The following is a 20,943-nucleotide window of genomic DNA, read 5'->3' on the forward strand; positions in this document are numbered from 1 at the left end:
TCCTGGTGCTATATGTGTAGAAAATGGATTTTTTTCTTCGCCGACCGGCATTAGAACTAAAAAATAATTGTACCTATATACAAAATATAGATAAAATTATAAAAAGGGTATTGTTTGAAAGCATTTATTTTTCCACATTTTGCGCAGCCTTTCCAAATCATTAACGGAAAAAAGGTTCAAAACCTAATTAACCAGAATATCAATGTTTTCAATATACCAAGTCTTCGAAATGGATGGCAACAAAAGTATTCAGTTGGTGATTTGGAAAGAGATGCTTACTTTATCAGGGTTCTACAAGTTTCGTGGTTTAAACCAATTTTCATTCACTTCAAGAAGTTTGGGGAAATGGTACGGCTTATAGTTTGAGAACCCCTGTGTAGATTTTAACAAAATGAAATAATTTTATTTAAAACTATTGTAAATTCTAAATGCTACAGTATTTTGTTTCAGACCAACTATGTAATTTCTGAGACAAATACGATTTCAAATACCTACTAATATGTGGCATCATTGCCACCCGAAAATATCAAATCTTCTCAAATGGTCTTACAATTAACATTTATAGCATGGTATGTGGCAGCATTGCCAACCGGAACTAACAAATCTTCTTAAAGGGTCTTACAATCATCATTTATAACATTTTGTTGACATTTTTGTTTCAGTGGGAAAAATCGAAAAAAATCAATAGTAGCAATAGGTTGATTTCATGAAAAAGAAGACAATTTGTAATTTTGTAAACCACCCTTACATCATCACTCTGTCTATTTGTATCGTTGCTAGGTCCGTAGCTTTAGAGAAGATTTCATAAAAGGTTTCGGAAGAACATAGAAAGCACACCTAAAGGTACACTGTACCAACTTTGAGTCACTGCTTTTTAATTACTGAACTGGAGTCTTCAATTATAACGTTTCTTATTTATTTGTATCGGATCAATATTACATGAAGGAATTAGTTTCTGTTGTCCCGTCCTGTCTTGTTGAGATTACATCACTCAAACCTAATTCTCCTTGTACTGTAATACGTAGCTTTATTTAAAAAAGAATGTGTCCATAGTACACGGTTGCCCACTCGCACTATCAATTTCTGTGTTTAGCGGACCGTGAACTTGGGGTAAAAACTCTTATTTGACATTTAGATTAGAAAGATCATATCACAGGGAACATATATACAGAAAGATCATATCACAGGGAACATATATACAGAAAGATCATATCACAGGGAACATATATACTAAGTTTCAAGTTGATTGGACTTCAACTTCATCAAAAACTACCTTGATCAAAAACTTTTTCCTGAAATTTGCACTATCATTTTCTATTTTCAGTAGAGCGTGAAATTGGGGTCAAAACACTAATTTGGCATTTAAATTAGAAATATCATATTATTGGGCACATGTGTACTGAGTTTCAAGTTGATTGGACTTCAACTTCATCAAAAACTACCTTGACCAAAAGCTTTAACCTGAAGCGGGACGAACGGACGCACAGACCAGAAAACATAATGCCCCTGTACTATCGTAGGTGGGGCATACACTAGATTTTTTTAATAGTTCATTTATTTATTTCATTCATATAATGGACATGTAGATCATGGTTTATATTTGAAGATCAATTGTCGCCATTCAATTAATAAAAAAAATAGTCTTATTTATTTTTAATAAGCATTTTATTCGCTCTAAAAATTGCTACATCTCGAATTTGTATATCGTTACAAGTGAGAATTCAGTGCTTTGGATCTTTCTGCACTCATAAATGCACAAAGAAGAAGGAATAAATTGAAATAATTGAAATGTTTGGAAAAAATATCGTGTATAAGCAATAAACAGTCTAGACTTTAAAAAAAATATAAATAAATTTATTGTTCCAATAAAAATTTCGGGAGCTATCATTATAAATCATTGACTTGCTACTGCAAAACATTATCTACTAGAATACGTAATACCTCGTCAAGATAGAAAACACTCAACTTACACTGCCGCGTTCTTTTTAGTAGAGGAATCAGCAACGAAGCACTTTACTCCATCCTAAGTGCTGAAGGTGCAGACTTATGGAATAGTATAGTATTATAGTCTCAAGAAAGTGAGTATTGTTTGTGTTTATACAATATTTGTCTTAGTTTGATGTTCATAATACAATACCAAGGAAAACACAGGAACATCAGTTAGTATTATTATCCAATGCAATGCTATAAATATTGCATTGGTAATATTATTGGCATTAGAAATGTGTATTCAAATGTTAAAATATATATTATTTTAGGTTGCGGTATTATTTCACTTGAAGGAGATAAAACGCGATTTTTTAAAAGAATCCATTGATACTTTCCGATTGTATATAATAAATAAAAGTTTACTGGTATACATGTCGAGCGCTAGATTATTGACTGCCATTGACACCTAGTTTCTTTATTTTGGAGTTGTGTTTTAGTATAATATTCATGCGAGTGTCTGTTTTAGACGCGGGGTGATTTAGAACTTTTTGATTCTTGTCTCGCATTAGTAACCGCATGCCGCACCGAGATATGATTGTTATGTTTACCCCATAAAATATTGTCATGCTATTAGCTTTACTGTCCTGTCGTTACTGGCTTTTAAATTCAGATACAATATAATAGACATGTTACGAAAAGGTATATTCTCGACGCTGAGGTTGACAAATTAGACTTTAAATTAAGGGACGGTGTCAAAACATTGATTATAATTTAAACAGGTAAACTTTAAATCTTGTGCGTCTTGGTAAATTCAAATCACATTTATCTAGAACATCATAATGTAACATCATATGATGCTAATTGCTTTTGTGATATCATTTCTTGCTATCATAAGACATGAAATGTGTATTCGTGCAGGAGTGGGTGGGCTAGATAAAGGGGGGCTGAGAGTTATACAAGTTCATTCGATTATAGATTGATAATATATACATATTAAGCTAAATAGATATTAGTGTATTGTTGTATAACAGTTCCTGAAAAAAGTTCATTCTGTCGCTCCACTAATCATACACAGAGCTCTATAGTCTGGTTGATTTTTCTCTCTCGGGTGTCTTCATAAGCGTCCAATGACTGAAAGTTTTTAAGTGTTTATAGCGCGTTCGACATATATCTGACACTCTGATATAGAAAATTCTTTTTTTTTTACATTTTCTTCTTTCTACTAGCGGTTAAGCTTCCAAGTTGGTGGCGTCTGTAGGGGTAAACATTTTCGAAGAACACATATGACAGACAGTATCTAACGACCACCCTTGAACTACAGGCCCCTGACTTAGGACAGGCTAATGAAAGTATTGCGGGCTTTAACATTTTTGTTTTATCGCCCGATTCTATCCGGACTTTTTATTAGTTTATTCAGCCTAGTTTGACATAAATTGTCATCCTGCTTATTTTGAGTTGCTCATTCTGCCATTTTTTAATCTCGAAACTCCTGTCCTGCCTTTTTTCAAATTGAATCCTTGTCCCCTCCCCCTCCCTGAAAAAGGTACCTCCGTAAAGTAGTAATAGGTACACATCCAACAGATTTGATATAAAAACGCCATAAAAAATTTTAGAGAACCCCTAGCATTGTTATCTTAAGTAGAGAAAAGACACATCGGTCATCGGTGTTAATTTTACTATCGTCATTTTTTAATGAAACGGTTGGCGAATTTCCACAAAACGTTTCAGGAATTTATAAAATACAAAATATCTGCATAAAGTGGTGTTAAGGTGTAAATGCAAACTCATTATGCTATTATGCATTTGAAACGCTGCAGGGATGTTCAACCTGTGAGTAGTGGGGCCTGTATTACACAAAACTCTTACCGTTCTGAACATGCATGAAATATTTGCCACTGGATGTTAAGCAACCAAAAATCAATAAATCACAAACCCCTTATAAAGAAAATACAAATTGAGCTGTGACTGTTCAAATTAAGACAAGGTTGTAAGGAAATAGAGGGGAAAAATACATGTATTCGAAGCTATATGATCGCGAGTAAATTTCCTAAAACTATAATGCAACATATTTCAAGTTGAAATTGTAAAACAAAATCCTGTTTAAGGTGTTTTAAAATAGACCCCGTTAAATAAAAAAAAATAGGTGGTAAACAAATGGATCGGAATGCATACACTCCTTTGTTTGATTTTCATAACTTTATAAAAATTACCGTGAGAAACTTATGGGTAGGTATAAACTAGATTATAATATCAGATTATTTGAAAGACCTGTTAAGGGCTCGCCGAAGAATTCACACACGTATGTACCCCGTGTCTCAGTTGCCCCGCACATCTACTGCATTTACATGAACGCCCCCCCCCCCCTCCCTCTCTCTCATTTTTTGCATTGCTATCTATTTCTCATATGTCTTATGGTAAAAATGTTATTGAATATTCGTTCCATACGGAATGTCCCACCAAAAGGATCAATGCAGGTTTTTAAATTATACTTCAATGTATACACAGGTAATCTCTTTTGTGTTTTGACACAACCCCACATTTAAAATGTAATTTGTCAACATCAGCGTCGTGAATATACCTTTTCGTAACATGCCTAATAAACTATGGTCTCTTGTGCATAACAACTATAAGTATATAAGTATTTAATAAGTACAATCTTGATGAAGCGTATCCGTAATGGGTAATTTATAGAATGTTAGTCATGGGTTAGAGTAAAATAACTCACTTGCATTAACCAATCAAAATCTGTCATTTTAACATGTCGTACCAGTAACTTAAGCGGCGTTTTGCATTTGCGCCGATTTTTTTTACAGGTAAATTACAGGTAATTACAGGTGAATAGATATAGGAATATTTGGCAATGAGACAACTCTTCATCCCAGTCTTGAAAGGCCCACTAAATGCATCTCCAAACTTTTTCCTTGACCGTACCCGTAGTTCTTTAGCCTCGGTCAGATATAACCTTTGCCTACACACTCAATGCAATCGGCTGTAAAGGGTTGCTGCTTACAAAAGATATACTTAATTATCCCGTAATAAAGAAGATGTGAAATAATTGTCAATCAGAGAACTCGTCACTAGAGAATAAATGACACAGAAATTAATAATTGTAGGTCACCGTACGACCTTCAACAATGACCAAAGTCAATAACACAGCAATAAAAGGGCCTGAAATCACAAATATATTTTTTTTTCTTCAAAATATAAAACAATTCAAACGAGAAAAACTAACGGCATAATTTATGTCATAAAAAATTAACAAAAACAAATAATTGTATGTAACAGAACAACAAACGACAACCAACGAACTACAGGCTCCTGACTTGGGACAGACACGTACATACAGAATGGGGCGGGGTTAAACATGTTAGCGGTATCCCAACCCTCCTCATCACCTAGGATATTGGTGTAACAGTACAACATTAGAAATTAGTTGAAAAAGGCTTAACTTGCGATCATCAGATGGATATAAAAAGAAATACATCAAATAAAGACACAGAGTAGACGTGGCTGGGTACTTTTACATCCCAAACAACAATAAGACAATAAGAACAGATCTAAGAGTTCTCGAATTTACTGACAGCTAGCTCAAAACAAATAACAAGTAATGAAAAATCATGTATCTTAGACTAAATTATCAATCAGTGCACATCCAACATTCAATGGTTTTAGTGTTTAAAAAGTCATAAACAGTGAAAGAAAGAAAAAAAAAAACGACCTTGTGTCTTTTAACTGATACTTTTAGATACATTGAATTACGAATGAATAATAAATGTCAAATTCAGAAACTAATGTTGGAACTGTAATTTTAGGTATGTAATCTTGAATTACGGATTTATTATCTTTGGAATATCTTTCTGAGCTTTCTAATCAGACAGTTTAACGTTGTAATCAACTGTCAAAAGCAACTCTTTTTAGATTCAAACATCTTATGTGTTTGTACATATCAAAACCAACATCAATTCACCTATAACCATCAACCAAAAGAGTTTTTTTCTAAAATAAAATAATGAATGGTTTCTCTACAACGAACATTTCACTTCATTCTATTTCTAGAAGACAGAAATAATGAAATTCAAGGTTGTACTTTTGTTTCGCGAGTAGAATAAATTATGCTCTTCTGTTTAAGTGGCCGTTAAAAGGTCAAGTTATGTAAAAGTGATAAAGAATGCTCTAATTAAACTGCTCTAAACAAAATGATGTATTTTCAATGAATCCATAGTAGTGCAATAGACAACCAGCAAGGCCATACAGCACTTTAGAAAAGCATTCCAATTTCTAATTTCAAGTAAAAGTCGTGTGCGTCGTTCCAAGTTCAGCAATTGAAAATAATCTATTCCCTGTGTCAAAATGAACTATTTTGTGGTTTTTATTTTAATGTTTCTGAGTCATATACTATAATATTTTATATTAAGATCGTTTTTCATGATATGTATGCATTCTCTGTGGACCACCAGACCTCACTCAGTTTATTTTCCCTCTCGTGTTTATAACAGACTAATGAGATATTTGAACGTCAATAAACTCACTTTATATTTATTTTCTATATCTGAAAAACTATTTTCTGATAAAATACGTAAGAACAATAATATTATTATTTGTTATCAGACATAATATGTGAGGCTTTATCTCCTCACATGTGATGTAGGTTATATCTAAACTATTTATAGATAGTTCAATAATCTTAAAACTAAATTATAGACTCGGGTTTTTATATTAAAAAAAATAAATATTTCCCCTGTTATTATAGCAAGAATTATTTTTCGAACATTCTGCATACTGCTACTGCTTCATATCGCCCAAGTGGCTATGCATAAAATAGCATATTCTATCAAATAGAACAAAGGATCGCACACATTCTAACTAAAAGACTTTTAGTTAACTGGGATGAATGCCCTTTTTTGTTCTAAATGCAAAGCTCGGTGCAGACGGGTGCTAAAAAAATAATCTTTCTTTAAAAAGCGGGAATTATGTTGATAAACTTATAAAAAGTAATTTTACGAAGATCACAAATACGATGAAGACTTTACTTTATTATTGCTCATTGTTTATTTTTTGGAGGTGATGTTCCGTTGGAACTTATATGGAGTAAATCGATTTCACTACAGGGATCTCTAACATTTAAACGATTGCTATCACTAGAAATCGTTTGCAGCTGGGGTGCACAGTGGCGGATCCAGAGGGGGGCCGGGGATTGGTCTCACTTTTTGGACGATCAATGCATTTGAATGGGGACAAATAGTTGTAACCCCCCTTTATCCTGCGTTGGGAACCCTGTTCTAAAAATGGCTGGATCCGCACCTGGGTGTTTTATTAATAATTCATTGGGGAAAACGTTTACAAAAACTCTACCAACAGAACTAAATAATAAAAAATGTTACTACTATTAACGAACACTAAATTGTACATTCAAATATTTGTGTCTTACTGCATGTGTCTTTGTGTGCACGTAAAACAAAAGGCGGAAGATACAAATGGAACAATCGAGGTTGTACTAGCGAGACAATTATGAAACGAAGAACGCACATAAAAATAATAATAATTATATTAATTTGAATTGGTTTTGACATGCAGTAGATCGTGAGAGAATGTATTTTTCTAAGCGAATAGAATTGAATTATAGGTTGCAGTCTTGTAATTGACTGACATAGGCTTACATGCAAAACAGCTGATCTTTGAAAATAAAAAAAATAAATAAAAAAAGCTACATAGAAAAAAAATCATGTTCATATCATGTATGTACTAATGCGAAATTGTGATTTAATCGAAAAAAAAAGTGGGTCATGCCACGGAGAATAGAAAGTCAAAACATTTTTTCTTCAAGATTTTTTAAAAGTCTATATATATATATTTCAATTCAGCATAAACCTATAATCAAACCGAAAAAATTTAGTTCAGAAAAAAATTCTGAAAAAAGAACTATTTTGTTACCCTCCATGTTTTGCACCGGAAACTGGAGTTGTAATACAAGACTGGTACCTATATCAAAATATAATGTAGCGATCATGACTTCCGGTAGTTATTTAATCGGTTTGTCATGACAAAGATGTTTGACAAGTAACAAGCATTAGCCTGCCAGCTATTAACACCTTCTCTACGCATTCATCAAATACACATGCTGTAATAAGTGTCTGGAACGAATTCCAACTTACAATATATGTATAAACTGCATGTCTATAGAATATGCCAAATAGGACAAACACTCAATTTGAAGCAAGCACTCACTAATGCGTTAGAGTAATTTTAAGTACTCTCTTTAAACAATTTAAAACTGCATGTGATATAATAGTCAAGTGCAATAAACGTTGGAACGCTGTCCATGTCATTGATTAGGTTTTAAAGAATTGTTTATTCAGCATCGTTTATATCTATTTCCCATAAATACATTGCATTACGTACAAAAATGCACTTCTGGAAACTTTTACTGAGATTTCAAAAAGATTCTTGGAATTCATATCTGCATGCATAATCTTATTGTTTTAAATAAACCTTTCATCTTTCACTAAGGAGAGTAAAAGATATAAAATGTTGAAGTTCAATTCTTGAACCAATCAGCAATCTATGTAACAAAAGGTCACAGCTAAGTAATTACAAAAGTGTATTCCAGAAATCGCCTTAATTCAGAGTCTAATAATCACGTTCTATCGCCCGGAGAAGTCGTTTCCGACCCATCGTATTTCTTCGCGAAGAGCTGATTTTGGAATTTGACCACGTCACAAGTTTTGGTGACATTTTTCTTACGCCGATGTAATGGTTTTTAGTATTTTACCGACTCACTACTAATTTTTTAACCTAAGTTAGGGGTTTTCATGGTACTTGACTATGATTGAGTTAAAAGTATCCATCTTCTCGTGAATAATGAGGTTAGATCTGATCTATTACTTATAAAAGAAGATGATGTGGTATGATTGCCAATGAGACAACTCTCCACAAGAGACCAAAATGACACAAAAATTAATAACTATAGGTCACCGTTCGGCCTTCAACAATGAGCAAATCCCATACCGCACAAAGTCATCTATTAAATGCACCGAAATGACCATGTAAAACAAGTCATACGAGAAAACTTACGGCTTTATTAAGATATGACCAAGTTCGGGCTTTTCCATTTTTAATTGACCCGTTACCTTTTTAACCATCGATGCAATGATTTTGCATTCGCTAGTGGCCCATTACTTATCTAGTATCTTGGTAAGAGATTTTCGTGTTATTACTTAGCAAGCACTGAAGACATGACTTTAATTGGTGTTCGGGTGAGCCAAGGCTCCGTATTGAAAGCCGTGCATTGGCCTATTTTGACACCACATCTTCCTGTATCTCTTTAGTGGGTTTTCAAAAAAACGGCAAAGACTCTTACTTTGCTTCGGAGGGTTATGTTTTAACGCGTTATTGAATAAGTGTACTAATAATTACAACTGCGTAACAGTACCTGAGTAACATATGTTTATGTTTTGGCAACCCATTACGACCAAGTTACTTGGTTTCCATGGTTCATGATCAGTAACCCATTTACTTATCTATTGCCATATAAATGGATGTCCATGTTTCAGTGACCCATTACTCAGCTATTATCCTGTTTATGGATGTGCATGTGTTTAGTGACCCATTACTTAGCTATGCCCGTGTTAATTGGTTAATATGGTTCAGTGACCCATTACTGAGCTATGACCGAGTTAATGGGTTTCCATGTTTTAGTGACAATTAACTTAGCTAGGACCAAGTTAAGGGTTTTCCAAATTTTATATTGGTGAACAAGCATTGAACCTGTCCTCAGTTTTAAAATAAAGCGCTTCCGTGGCAACGTTTTTACAACTTAACTAGACAATTGGAGAGTTGTCTCATTGGCACTCACACCACATCTTCCTATATCTAATTACCTATATCGTCTTATGGTAGATTAACTATTTCCGATTTTTATTCGTATCAAAATTAAAATCTTTCAGAGTTTACCATCATTATTCAAAATGAAAAGGTAAAATCCAGTGTAATTGCCTATATGCTTGCCAGTCACAAGATAGGTCTTCCAACTTTCTTATCTTCATAGCAGTTCAAATCTTTGAATCAACAATGTTGTAATTGTTTTATAATTATATGAATGTTATAATGTGATTCAGTACATGACTTTTTTGTACTTCGTGCTTAAGTTTTACAGGAGTACGGTATGAATAAGTGAAAAATACTAACTTAAACAGCAAAAAAGCATATTAAAAAGTTTTACAATCCCCAACAGAACATTTATGACAAAACGCTGTTAACCAATCGGTGTGGATAATGAATCACAGTATTAACAAGTCATAATCACTTACTAAGAGAGAAAGAATATAAACAAGTGTAATAATTAGTAACTTTGCATCTGGAGACTGCCAGAAAGCTTTAATTTCACCACGGGCATTTCAAAAATGCAGATTATTGCCAATGTTATACTTAAGTGGCAGTTTTGAAATTTTATCATCACTTAATGCCTTTAAATAGATATAACACGTTCACACAGAACTTAAATCTGACGTAACTATACAACAGCACCAACAGAATTAGTTCCGACAAGACTGTCTTAATTAGATGCTTTAAACAATACAACAGCAGGCAATTGTGACAAAAAGATAGTTTAAATTTACCTGAGGACTTCTATACATGCAATCTGCTAACAGGTACGTTCTTTCAGTTTTTATTATTAAAACAGCATGATCCATACATTTGTACGCAAGGAGGTTTAGATTGTCAATTTAAAAGTCAGTAATCTTGCAAATGATTCCGTTTTAAAACTCAGACAAAGTGAGCTCAGATAGTTCCGACTGTAGACTTGCTACATATCCCTTTCTAATTATGTTTTTTCTTCTTTTTTCCCTAAATTTTTAATAATGCTACTGCTATAACTAGGATATTACAATTATACTGACATCTGCAGGAGGAAGGGACTTTCTCCAAGGGCAATCAGTAAGTTGGCACTTATCAGTAAACATATAAATTAGTAAAAGAGAAATAATAGAAAGGGAATTCTAGCAAGTATATTTCGACTGATATATACTATTTTTGTCTGACGCCCCAAAATGTTCTTATCAAAACCTGGAAAACGGTGTCCCATGACAAGGTCAAGGCTGACTATTGGGTTGCTTAAATATTAATGCCAATTAATTCGGCCATGGATAATTAATGGGTCACTGAAACATTGAAACCAAATAACTCGGCCATTTACAGCTTGCTGTTCGGGGTGAGTCAAGGTTTCGTGTTGAAGACCATACTTTGACCTAGTATAATGGTTTAATTTTACAAATTTTGACTTGGAGGGAAAGTTGTCTCATTGGCACTCATACCACATCATATCTATTTTTATTTACCTTGTGCCATTCAATTAATTGTTGGCCTTATGTTTACCTGCTAAAGGTCATACAAAGAAAATCACCTGTCAGCACTTTTTTCAGCTCAATATTTCGATATAGATCAAAGTCAAATTTTGTACGACAAAATTTTACTGATGCTTAGTTATTCCCAAACGTATACCTTAAATCCATGTCATATTGTGTACCATATATATCTAAAGCCTGTGTATGTTATTGTTGAGTACCATACATTACAGACTCAGTATTATAGTTGAGCCACTCTGAAGCAGATTTCTGCTGCATTAATTATTTCACAGCAACAAAATGTCATAGCTTCTTGATATTTGGCACCAATCTTCATCTGGCTGTGACACTACATGACACAATTTCATGTGTCTTGGTGTTCTACTTGCTGTTTGACGCGACATGTCTTTTAAATGTCAAGTAGTTAAAAGCGCTTTAATTTACTTTTTTGTGTGTGTTTTGTTTAGTGGTGGATGTACTGATTTTGAGTCATGGATGGAAACCACATGTACTCGTTGTTTTTCTATTACATATATGAAATGTTCGTGTCGGTTTGCTAAAAAACTACACCTCCTTCCATTTTGTATTACGACACAATGCTCCATCTGGTTATGTCATACTGTTTCACATGTTTTCATTCTTTCCCTGAAAAATTGATTTAACATTGAGTGAGGTAAACATCTGGTGTGAGCCACAGTTCTATGTTGAAGACCGTACCTAGACATATAATGCTTTAGTCTTATTAATTGTTACTTGGATTGAGAACTGTTGTCGCATTGATACTCATACCACATATTTGTATATCTACCTTTATACTTGTTTAACAATTGTTTGCATTTCTAGGTAAAAAGTAAATAATTGGTTCATGTCCAAAACAACCAATGTTATCGTACAACACTTTATGAAAACGATTAAATGAAAACTTAGGAAATGAACAACTGATGTACCTTACGGCCTGTGAAGCATGTCGGAATATACAACCAACACAACAATCTTGTGTTTCTTTTGTTTCCGTTTGTTAGGGTTTATAAATGTGGAAATGCTCATTTTGTTTGCTATAAAGTGAATGCATGTGTTTGCAGTTAAAACGACACTATATGACTTAAAAAAAAAAAAGATTTGACTGCAAAATTGCAACCTTAATATACTTCTTTAACATAATTAAGCATACTTGAATATGAATGAGATGCATTGCCTTTTCTTTTACTGATTAGCAGATCATTTAATTAACACTAAAAAGCAAAGCGTTTTCTTCGTCAAAATTGTTAAATCGTGTCTTCGTGGAATTACATTATGGTCTGAAAATAAAATATATGTAATAAGTAATATATTGTTTCGTGATATAGCAACTGAACTGTCATTACTCCTTATTGTTCCGTGATATAGCAATTTAACTGTCATTACTCCTTATTGTTCCGTGATATAGCAATTTAACTGTCATTACTCCTCATAAATTATAAACGTTCACTTTATAAATGTCAGTACAATGGTGATGTAACCCTGCATTACTTGTTTTTGTCGGTACAATGGTGATGTAACCCTGCATTAGTTGTTTTATGTCTGTACAATGGTGATGTAACACTTCGGTACAATGGTGATGTAACCCTGCATAAGTTGTTTTATGTCTGTACAATGGTGATGTAACCCTGCATAAGTTGTTTTATGTCTGTACAATGGTGATGTAACCCTGCATTAGTTGTTTTATGTCGGTACAATGGTGTTGTAACCCTGCATTAGTTGTTTTATGTCGGTTCAATGGTGATGTAACACTGTATTAGATATAGGAAGATGTAGTGTGAGTGCCAATGAGACAACTCTCCATCCAAATAACAATATAAAAAGTAAACCATTATAGGTTAAAGTACGGCCTTCAACACGGAGCCTTGGCTCACACCGAACAACAAGCTAAAAAGGGCCCCAAAATTAATAGTGTAAAACCATTCAAACGGGAAAACCAACGGTCTAATCTATATAAACAAAACGAGAAACGAGAAACACGTATATATTACATAAACAAACGACAACTACTGTACATCAGATTCCTGACTTAGGACAGGTGCAAACATTTGCAGCGGGATTAAACGTTTTAATGGATCCAAACCTTCTCCCTTTTTCTGAAACAATAGCATAACATCACAACATAGAAAAGCATACGATAAAATATCAATTGGCAGACTTAACTCAATAAAAAAACGTATGATTACACAATAAACGAATAAATTTGATCTGCGATATCTGAATTCAAATGCACAGTTAATTAAATATTAGATAAAAACATTCATGACCAAAACCAAAAAGCTAACAAACAAATTCAAACACACTGAGAAATATTTAACCAATTAATGTTCACTTTTGAAAAAAACGGTTTTTATAATCTTGAAGTTTATACAAATGTTGTAAGACTAAGTGAAAAATTGAAGATATTACAAATAATCAAAGCTGGTGTACAGACAAGATCCATATAAATAAAAAATAACAAAAAAGCATTATAAACAGTATCAACAGGTCGAATTAACAAGAAAATACGATTTGAGAGTACTCGCAGTTACTGACAGCTAGTTAAAAGCCAAAACCAATTAATAGTAAAAAATCATGCATCAGAGAGTAAAATCGACTAAAACACATCACAGGGATTTAGTATTTTAACGTCATTAATAGTCAAAGAAGTATGTCTGTACAATGATTATGTAACCCTGCATTAGTTGTTTTATGTCTGTACAATGGTGATGTAACCCTGCATTAGTTGTTTTATGTCTGTACAATGGTGATGTAACACTGTATTAGTTGTTTTATGTCTGTACAATGATGATGTAACACTGTATTAGTTGTTTTATGTCTGTACAATGGTGATGTAACCCTGCATTAGTTGTTTTACGTCTGTACAATGGTGATGTAACCCTGCATTAATTGTTTTCAATGTGTTTTCGACAACGTACCAAATCTTCACTCTAACCAGAACCAGTGGTTGATGGCATTTTAAACATCATGCTCCGCGTTATAAAAAATCCAAATTGGAACACAGAGATAAAGAATAGTAATAAAAACGATGTTCTTTTGATCCGAGCTTTCTCGTTGTTTGTTGGTTTTGTTTGTTCTGGATTACTGAACCTTAGCCCTTTTTCTTCAAAGAGTTTGATTTTGGTTTCTACTTGACATAAACAAACCTCTATCGACTGACAACTGATCAACTATATTTATTAAGTGTTTACTCCATTTCTTTACAGTTCTGCTCAATTGAAATGTGTACTAATTTTCTCTGTAGTGTAGTAGACATTACGCACATTTCTTGTCATGACAAAAACTAAATATTTAATCCAACATCTTTCATGTTTCATGAGTTCTTTTGTGGAACAGCGAACACTTTGGGGGTACAATATTTCATATTATTCGTATATAATTATACCCACTGATTTTTTTTAAGTAACTGTTTAAGCCTTTGATAGACATTTTGTATTATTTGTTTGATTAAGGAGAATTTAACCAGCAGAGTGGATTTACAGAATTTGACAAGCAATTTTCAGCTTATTAACAGGTTATGTAAAACCACTGCACCTATTTGACTGGATGATAATTTGATGATCTACGTCTGTTTGATCATCTTTAGATATACATGTGATAAATTAGTCTATTACAAGAACACGGTGTCTACATGTATAATTAAAACACTGGCATGTATTTTTAAGATGAGAGCAGTTTGCGAATTTTTAGATATAAGTACTTTATTATGATAACAGTCAATTTGGTATCAAACCAGAGTCAAGGAATGCTAATACATTGATCAAAAAAGATTAAATGTAAAGAGAATTTTATTAGGTCATTCTACTTTTTTAAACGAAATATAAAATATGAAAATAAATATAGTACAACTATGTATCACCCAAAAAGAGACCTTCCGACTTTAGGGTTTTGTGTAGGATCACCAATTAACCAATCCCAACTTAAGAGTGCTTTGTGAAACAGCTATATTTACAAAATGCTGCCAATATATATAGCTGCCGCATAGATTTTATAAGAAATATATACAATAACAATAGAATACATCAGTGTCATATCTAAAAAAGGGTTCGAGTCACATCCAGCTTAAAGATACAATTTATATTTTTGATTTTGCCTACGTTAAATAAAGACGTCTGTCTATACTACACAATTGCATAATTTCTATACTTATGTTGGCATTGAATAGTCTGTAAATCACCGCATTCTTAGCTTAGAAATAACAAAATGCAAAGCGCAGCATGAAATAATCTCTAAGATATAGATATATTTTTATAGATATGTAAAGTATTTTGATTTTGGTAAGATACGAGCGGTATAATAGACACTTTCCTTGACTTACAAACTGTTATAGGTTATGTAAACAGAGATTGAGCTATTATTATCTTTCATTGCGTATTGGTGTTGATATGTCTGTCAGAGCTGTATCAATGATAACACCATCATAAATATCAAACATACAACTTAACGCAAAATACTAAATACTAGGTAGCCAAGAAATCAGTTGAAAATTTTGAAATAAATTGATCTGTCTTGTGGTTTTTATGAGATATAAAACTGTATGAATATGTGCCATTTATAAATGCCACCGTTCATGTCTAATTGATCTTCACACTAAGTCTGTCTACAGATTTGAAGCATTTCTCAATAGAAGCACTTTGTATTTTCAATACAATTTATGTGAAAGATGTTGAAAGTTTAACATATTTAGATCTGTTCGAGGCACTGAGTGAATGGAACTTTAAGGGACCCACAACCAGCAGAGGCATTGACCAAACTTGATGAACAGTGATGTCATTATATTCTTTATTTGTCAACTTGTAGAAATAAATAGTTTTTGCTGTTTGATGCAAATGTGTATTTTAAAAAATGGATTATTCGAACGAAATATCAGTTATAACAATCGTTGTATTATTGTGTATCAAACCATACTTTTAGTGTTAAAAAAACCCACAAAGATGTGGTGTCCATCCATGACACATCAGCACATGGACAACAAAGCACAAACAACACACCTCCACACTAACACATGAACAACAAAGCACAAACAACACACCTCCACACTAACACATGAACAACAAAGCACATACAACACACCTCCACACTAACACACGAACAACAAAGCACAAACAACACACCTCCACACTAACACATGAACAACAAATCATAAACAACACACCTCCACACTAACACTTGCATAACAAAGCACAAACAACACACCTCCACAGTAAACGCGAAGAAAAGCGCTTTTACTGCGGTTTTTTCGTATCAAAGTCACAGTGAGATAAAAAGCATAAAAAAAAATACTTTAGTGTTCTGTACCCTCTTAGCACACCTTTTTTTCTATCACAACAGACTGAATGCCGTATTACTTTTTTCACTCTTAGGTTAAAAAAACAACCCAAAAACATCGACTCTGTAACACATGTAAAGCCTGTTTTTTTTTAATTTGCAACTTTTAATTACACTTCAAATGCATTTAATTGAACTGCTTTGAATTAAAATTAGGTTTATTCTGAGAACGAAGTCATTAAAAAGGTAAATATAGAAAACTGATCAACCTAAATTTAACGTATCAATTAACAGATGCATGGATTGTATATATATTTTGAGGTTCATTTTAACGAATTGAAAAAATGTTGTATACAAATAGCTTGTTCCTATCTCTGAAAATAGAAAGTGTTTATAAATTTTATAATTATTTAATTTTGATTTTACTTTGGAATTCCGGTGTTAATTTGCCACGTGCGAAATCTGCACTTCTTTGTGGTTATAATGAAATTACATCTGAATTTTGAGCATAGCATCACGCACACAGTTTTTTTTTTATTAGTTAACTAGTATATAATAAACATTCATTTATATGCTCAGCTTACACGAAATATGAAACTTTACTGCCATACGAATGTTGGATTACGTATGTTACTTATTTTCAGAACTGAATAATATACTGTAGGGAAGTCGGTAATGACTATAGTTAAAAATGAATTCTACTTTGTCGTTATCATTCCCGAGTTAGTAAATACAGATATCATGATATTCTACAGAATTCTATGTTCTCAAGAAACAATCATGGAACTAAGGAAAATACGCGTGCAGTTCCCGGGTGTAATGTGTAGCAACGGCCGAATATATGGGTTAGCAACACCCAGGTGCTAAGGGTTTTATAACGACGTGCGCTAACCTATCAAAATCATACAAATATACTAAGCAGGGAGTATCTTATACGGTATCTGGTATTGTATTGACCGAAATATTATAAGATTTGAATGAACTCAACAAGTAACATTTGTATTTAAATTTTCTATGAATCCAGATATTTTTCCTTTATTTTTGTAGTTACCACAAATGACTTACTTTTGAATTTAGCTTTGAAAAGTTGTAAACTTAATATAGCATCATAAATGATTATCTGCCACAATAAAAACAGATGTGGTATGATTGCCAATGAGACAAATCTCCACAAAACACCAAAATGACACAGAAATAATAGAAAACAGTCTTACACAGAATTGTATATTAGGTCTGTTATCTATTTCTACGTTTTTTTTCTTTCTTTCAAATCTTCATTATTGAATTATACATCTTTTTATTCATTACAGGGCAACCACCATAAATGGATGCAATATATTTTTATACCTTATTCATGGTTATGTCAATTTCATCCACCCTACAATTTGGTTCTTTTCCTGCCATACAAACAGACTTGGAGAGATTTAAAAAGCTTGCAGCTATAAAAGTGAGAATTCTAAATAAGATAGGACTAAACGATCGACCATTCGTCGGGAAACCTATAGCATCAGGACATGTGACTGGAAAATTATTCGGTCGTCGTCCTATTAAAAAAGATGTAAATCATGTCAATAAACCAAGAGGCGAATACTATGCTGAAATTCAGGAAGTTGTTAGTCATTCACAGATTCCAGGTAAATATAAATAGAATAAAGATATCAATTGCAAAGAAACATTCAAATTCATAGTTCGAAAACAAACTGAGTGACAATGACATGATAAAAAACAAGAGCTATCTTTAAAAAAGATATCCGACGTTTTTAATTTGAGTATATGATTGGTTCAGTATTCTCGGTCCTCATTCACCAAAACCCCGTTCTAAAACATGCATTCTAAAAGTCATGTACGTTCGTACAACAAAGTTTACATTAAAAATTATATAATTGTCCCGAATAAACAGCTGTCATGGATGCAAAGAGCTATTGGAGAAACAATTGTTTTAATAAAAATATAAATCTTTGTAAGATCAGTTCAAATATTTATAGTTTGTCACTTGCTTTCCATCACGATATAATTAACGAGACGTTTTTTCAAACACAACCAAATCACCCACCATGACAGCATTTTGTCCAATCACAGAAAGGATTTTCGAGCATGCGTATTCTTTTGTCATAGTAAAGCGTCCTTATGTTCAAAGGGCATAAACCGAAACTATACCGACTACGTCGGAAAAAGCACGAAACACTAACACCAACACACAAAACACAACATAGGACACTTAAATCTCATTAACACGAACTCAGCCTATCACCGGAGTTGATATCATGTGCTCCGGAAGGGTAAATAGATCCTGCTCCACAAGTAACACCCGTAGACTTGCTCAAGTAAGTCGACGAGATGTGTCAATATTTCAGTTAAAAAAAAAGGTATCACACCTTTTTAAAAGTCGATGGATAGACTCTTTATGGTATCACATATATAAATATGGTCATCTTGGAATATCGGTATACAACAACAATCATTGCAGTTGGCTAACACATTTCAAAGTCTTTATAAATACTAAATGTCAATGATGAACAAAACAAAAAATAAAGTTTACAGAAACGGACTAAAAATTCCATCTAATGATAACAAAATTATCCTTTAACTATTGTATATTTTCAAAAATACTTTTAATGTTTGATTATTTCTACAGAAAACCTGAGTGACGCTAATGTTGTACTGTTCAAGGTTGTACAGGACAATCAAGGTCGTCAGCTAGAGGTGACTAGTGCTGACCTTCTGGTTAAAATCAAATATAAACGGAAGAAGAAAGGAAGCAATGGAAGACGTAAACGATTGAAAGTCAGAACTATATTTTTAAAGCTATCAACTTTAGACACGAAGGGAAAACCTAGTACAGTCGTAGCTTCCGTGACAACCAGAATAAAGAGAACAAAGTGGCTGAAAGTGGCCGTACCATCAAAGGTTATAGAAAACGCAATGAAAAGAGACGATCAAAATTTATACTTACATTTAAATTGTGTTGGTTGTGATCATAGAGCTCAACTTATTCTAATCAATGGTGGCAGGAATAAAAAGAAAAGGAAAAATCGCAGGAAATCTAAAAAGACGAGGGATAAAATGAGAGACCTGAAAATCAAACGACCTCGGCGAAAGCGGAGATTAAATCGTACAAGACCTTTTCTTATTTTACATACTAAAGTGAAAACTTATATTCGATCAAAGAGAGAGACATCAATATGTGCAAATAACTCTGCATGTTGCATGGACAATTTATTAGTTGATTTCAAAACTATCGGGTGGTCCGACTGGATTATTGCACCGAAATCGTTTGAAACGGGCGTGTGTGAAGGCACATGCACAACTAACCATACATGTTCCGAAACAAAAAGTACACATTTAAGGATAGTATATTATGATAATAATGGCAATATCATTTTTACATCTCTCCCTAATATGATTGTAACTGAATGTGGCTGTATAAGTGGGAAATGAGACGTTGAGAGTGCTAAAATCTTTTATTCTTTTATTGTTTATGAAACACAGAAGGTTTTAGGTATTATAGATAGATAATTCCACAGAATTACACTTGTTTTTGGCAACAAAGCAAAAACCATTCCAAAGAATGCAAATTAAAATAAATCTGATAACATTTTAATTAATATTGTTATGTTTTGTTAAAGTGGTCCGATCAATTGTCCGAAAGTTGAATAAATAAAGGCAACGGTAGTATTCCGTTGTTAAAAAAAATCATAAATCAATTAAGAGAAAACAAATCCGGAACACAAACTAAAACCGTGGGAAACACATAAACTGTAAGATGAAAAAAACCAAAACAACAGGAACATTGAAATGCAACAAGAACAAACGCAAACATACATAGAAACGAAATGTTTAATAACAGCTGCCATATTCCTGACTTGGTACAGAACATTTGAAGAAAAAAAGGGTGAGTTGAACCTGGTTTATGGCAATGTTAAAAAGTATCGCTGTAATGACAGCACTACGTGACAGAAATACAGCACAAACACACACAAGAACACTCATCACAGAGAAAGGCAAACATTATTTTCACAATACCAGTCCAAACAATTTTCATGACTTAATGCATTATGGTTTTGAAATACAATTTTATAATTATTTGGACTACAAACGATAAGACATTACACATAATCTAACATAAACCAGAACCGAAACAGAAACAGAAAAAATAAATACACGATTGTCAGATGTACAAGACACTCCGTACAACAGTGCAAATTTACACTAGGTACAGTCGTCATATTCGCGATTGTACTTAGCAGACAGACGACAAAGATTTTAAACCAGAGTTTTAGACGTGGTAAAAATGTCATTAGCTAGTTTATACGGCACGACACAGACACAACCGATTCGTGATGGTGTCCATAAAATTTGGAGTGTCATTTCTAATCTTTCCTCCCCT

The 20,943-nt window shown here is 33.1% G+C and overlaps 1 protein-coding gene across 2 annotated transcripts; it reads left to right on the top strand.

Moving 5' to 3' along the window:
• The first annotated feature begins 1,936 nt into the window (after positions 1 to 1,936).
• LOC134706921 (inhibin beta B chain-like) lies at positions 1,937 to 20,157 on the top strand. Of its 2 annotated transcripts, none has more exons than XM_063566288.1 (3): positions 1,937 to 2,078; positions 17,867 to 18,190; positions 19,192 to 20,157. In XM_063566288.1, exons 2-3 carry the CDS (start codon positions 17,881 to 17,883, stop codon positions 19,992 to 19,994), a joined length of 1,113 nt encoding a protein of 370 aa, XP_063422358.1. In that variant the 5' UTR covers positions 1,937 to 2,078; positions 17,867 to 17,880; the 3' UTR covers positions 19,995 to 20,157. The 2 variants fall into 2 exon arrangements, with proteins under 2 accessions (XP_063422358.1, XP_063422359.1); XM_063566289.1 differs by lacking the exon at positions 1,937 to 2,078 and adding an exon at positions 10,261 to 10,577.
• The last annotated feature ends 786 nt before the right edge of the window (positions 20,158 to 20,943 follow it).

This window comes from Mytilus trossulus, chromosome 2 (assembly GCF_036588685.1).
Source record: "Mytilus trossulus isolate FHL-02 chromosome 2, PNRI_Mtr1.1.1.hap1, whole genome shotgun sequence".
NCBI classification, from domain to species: Eukaryota; Metazoa; Mollusca; class Bivalvia; order Mytilida; family Mytilidae; genus Mytilus; species Mytilus trossulus.

Coding starts and splice junctions, on each gene's coding strand:
- LOC134706921 (XM_063566288.1), top strand. CDS start 17,881: ATGGATGCAATATATTTTTATACCTTATTCATGGTTATGTCAATTTCA. Junction 18,191..19,191: donor TAGTCATTCACAGATTCCAG/GTAAATATAAAT, acceptor TTATTTCTACAG/AAAACCTGAGTGACGCTAAT.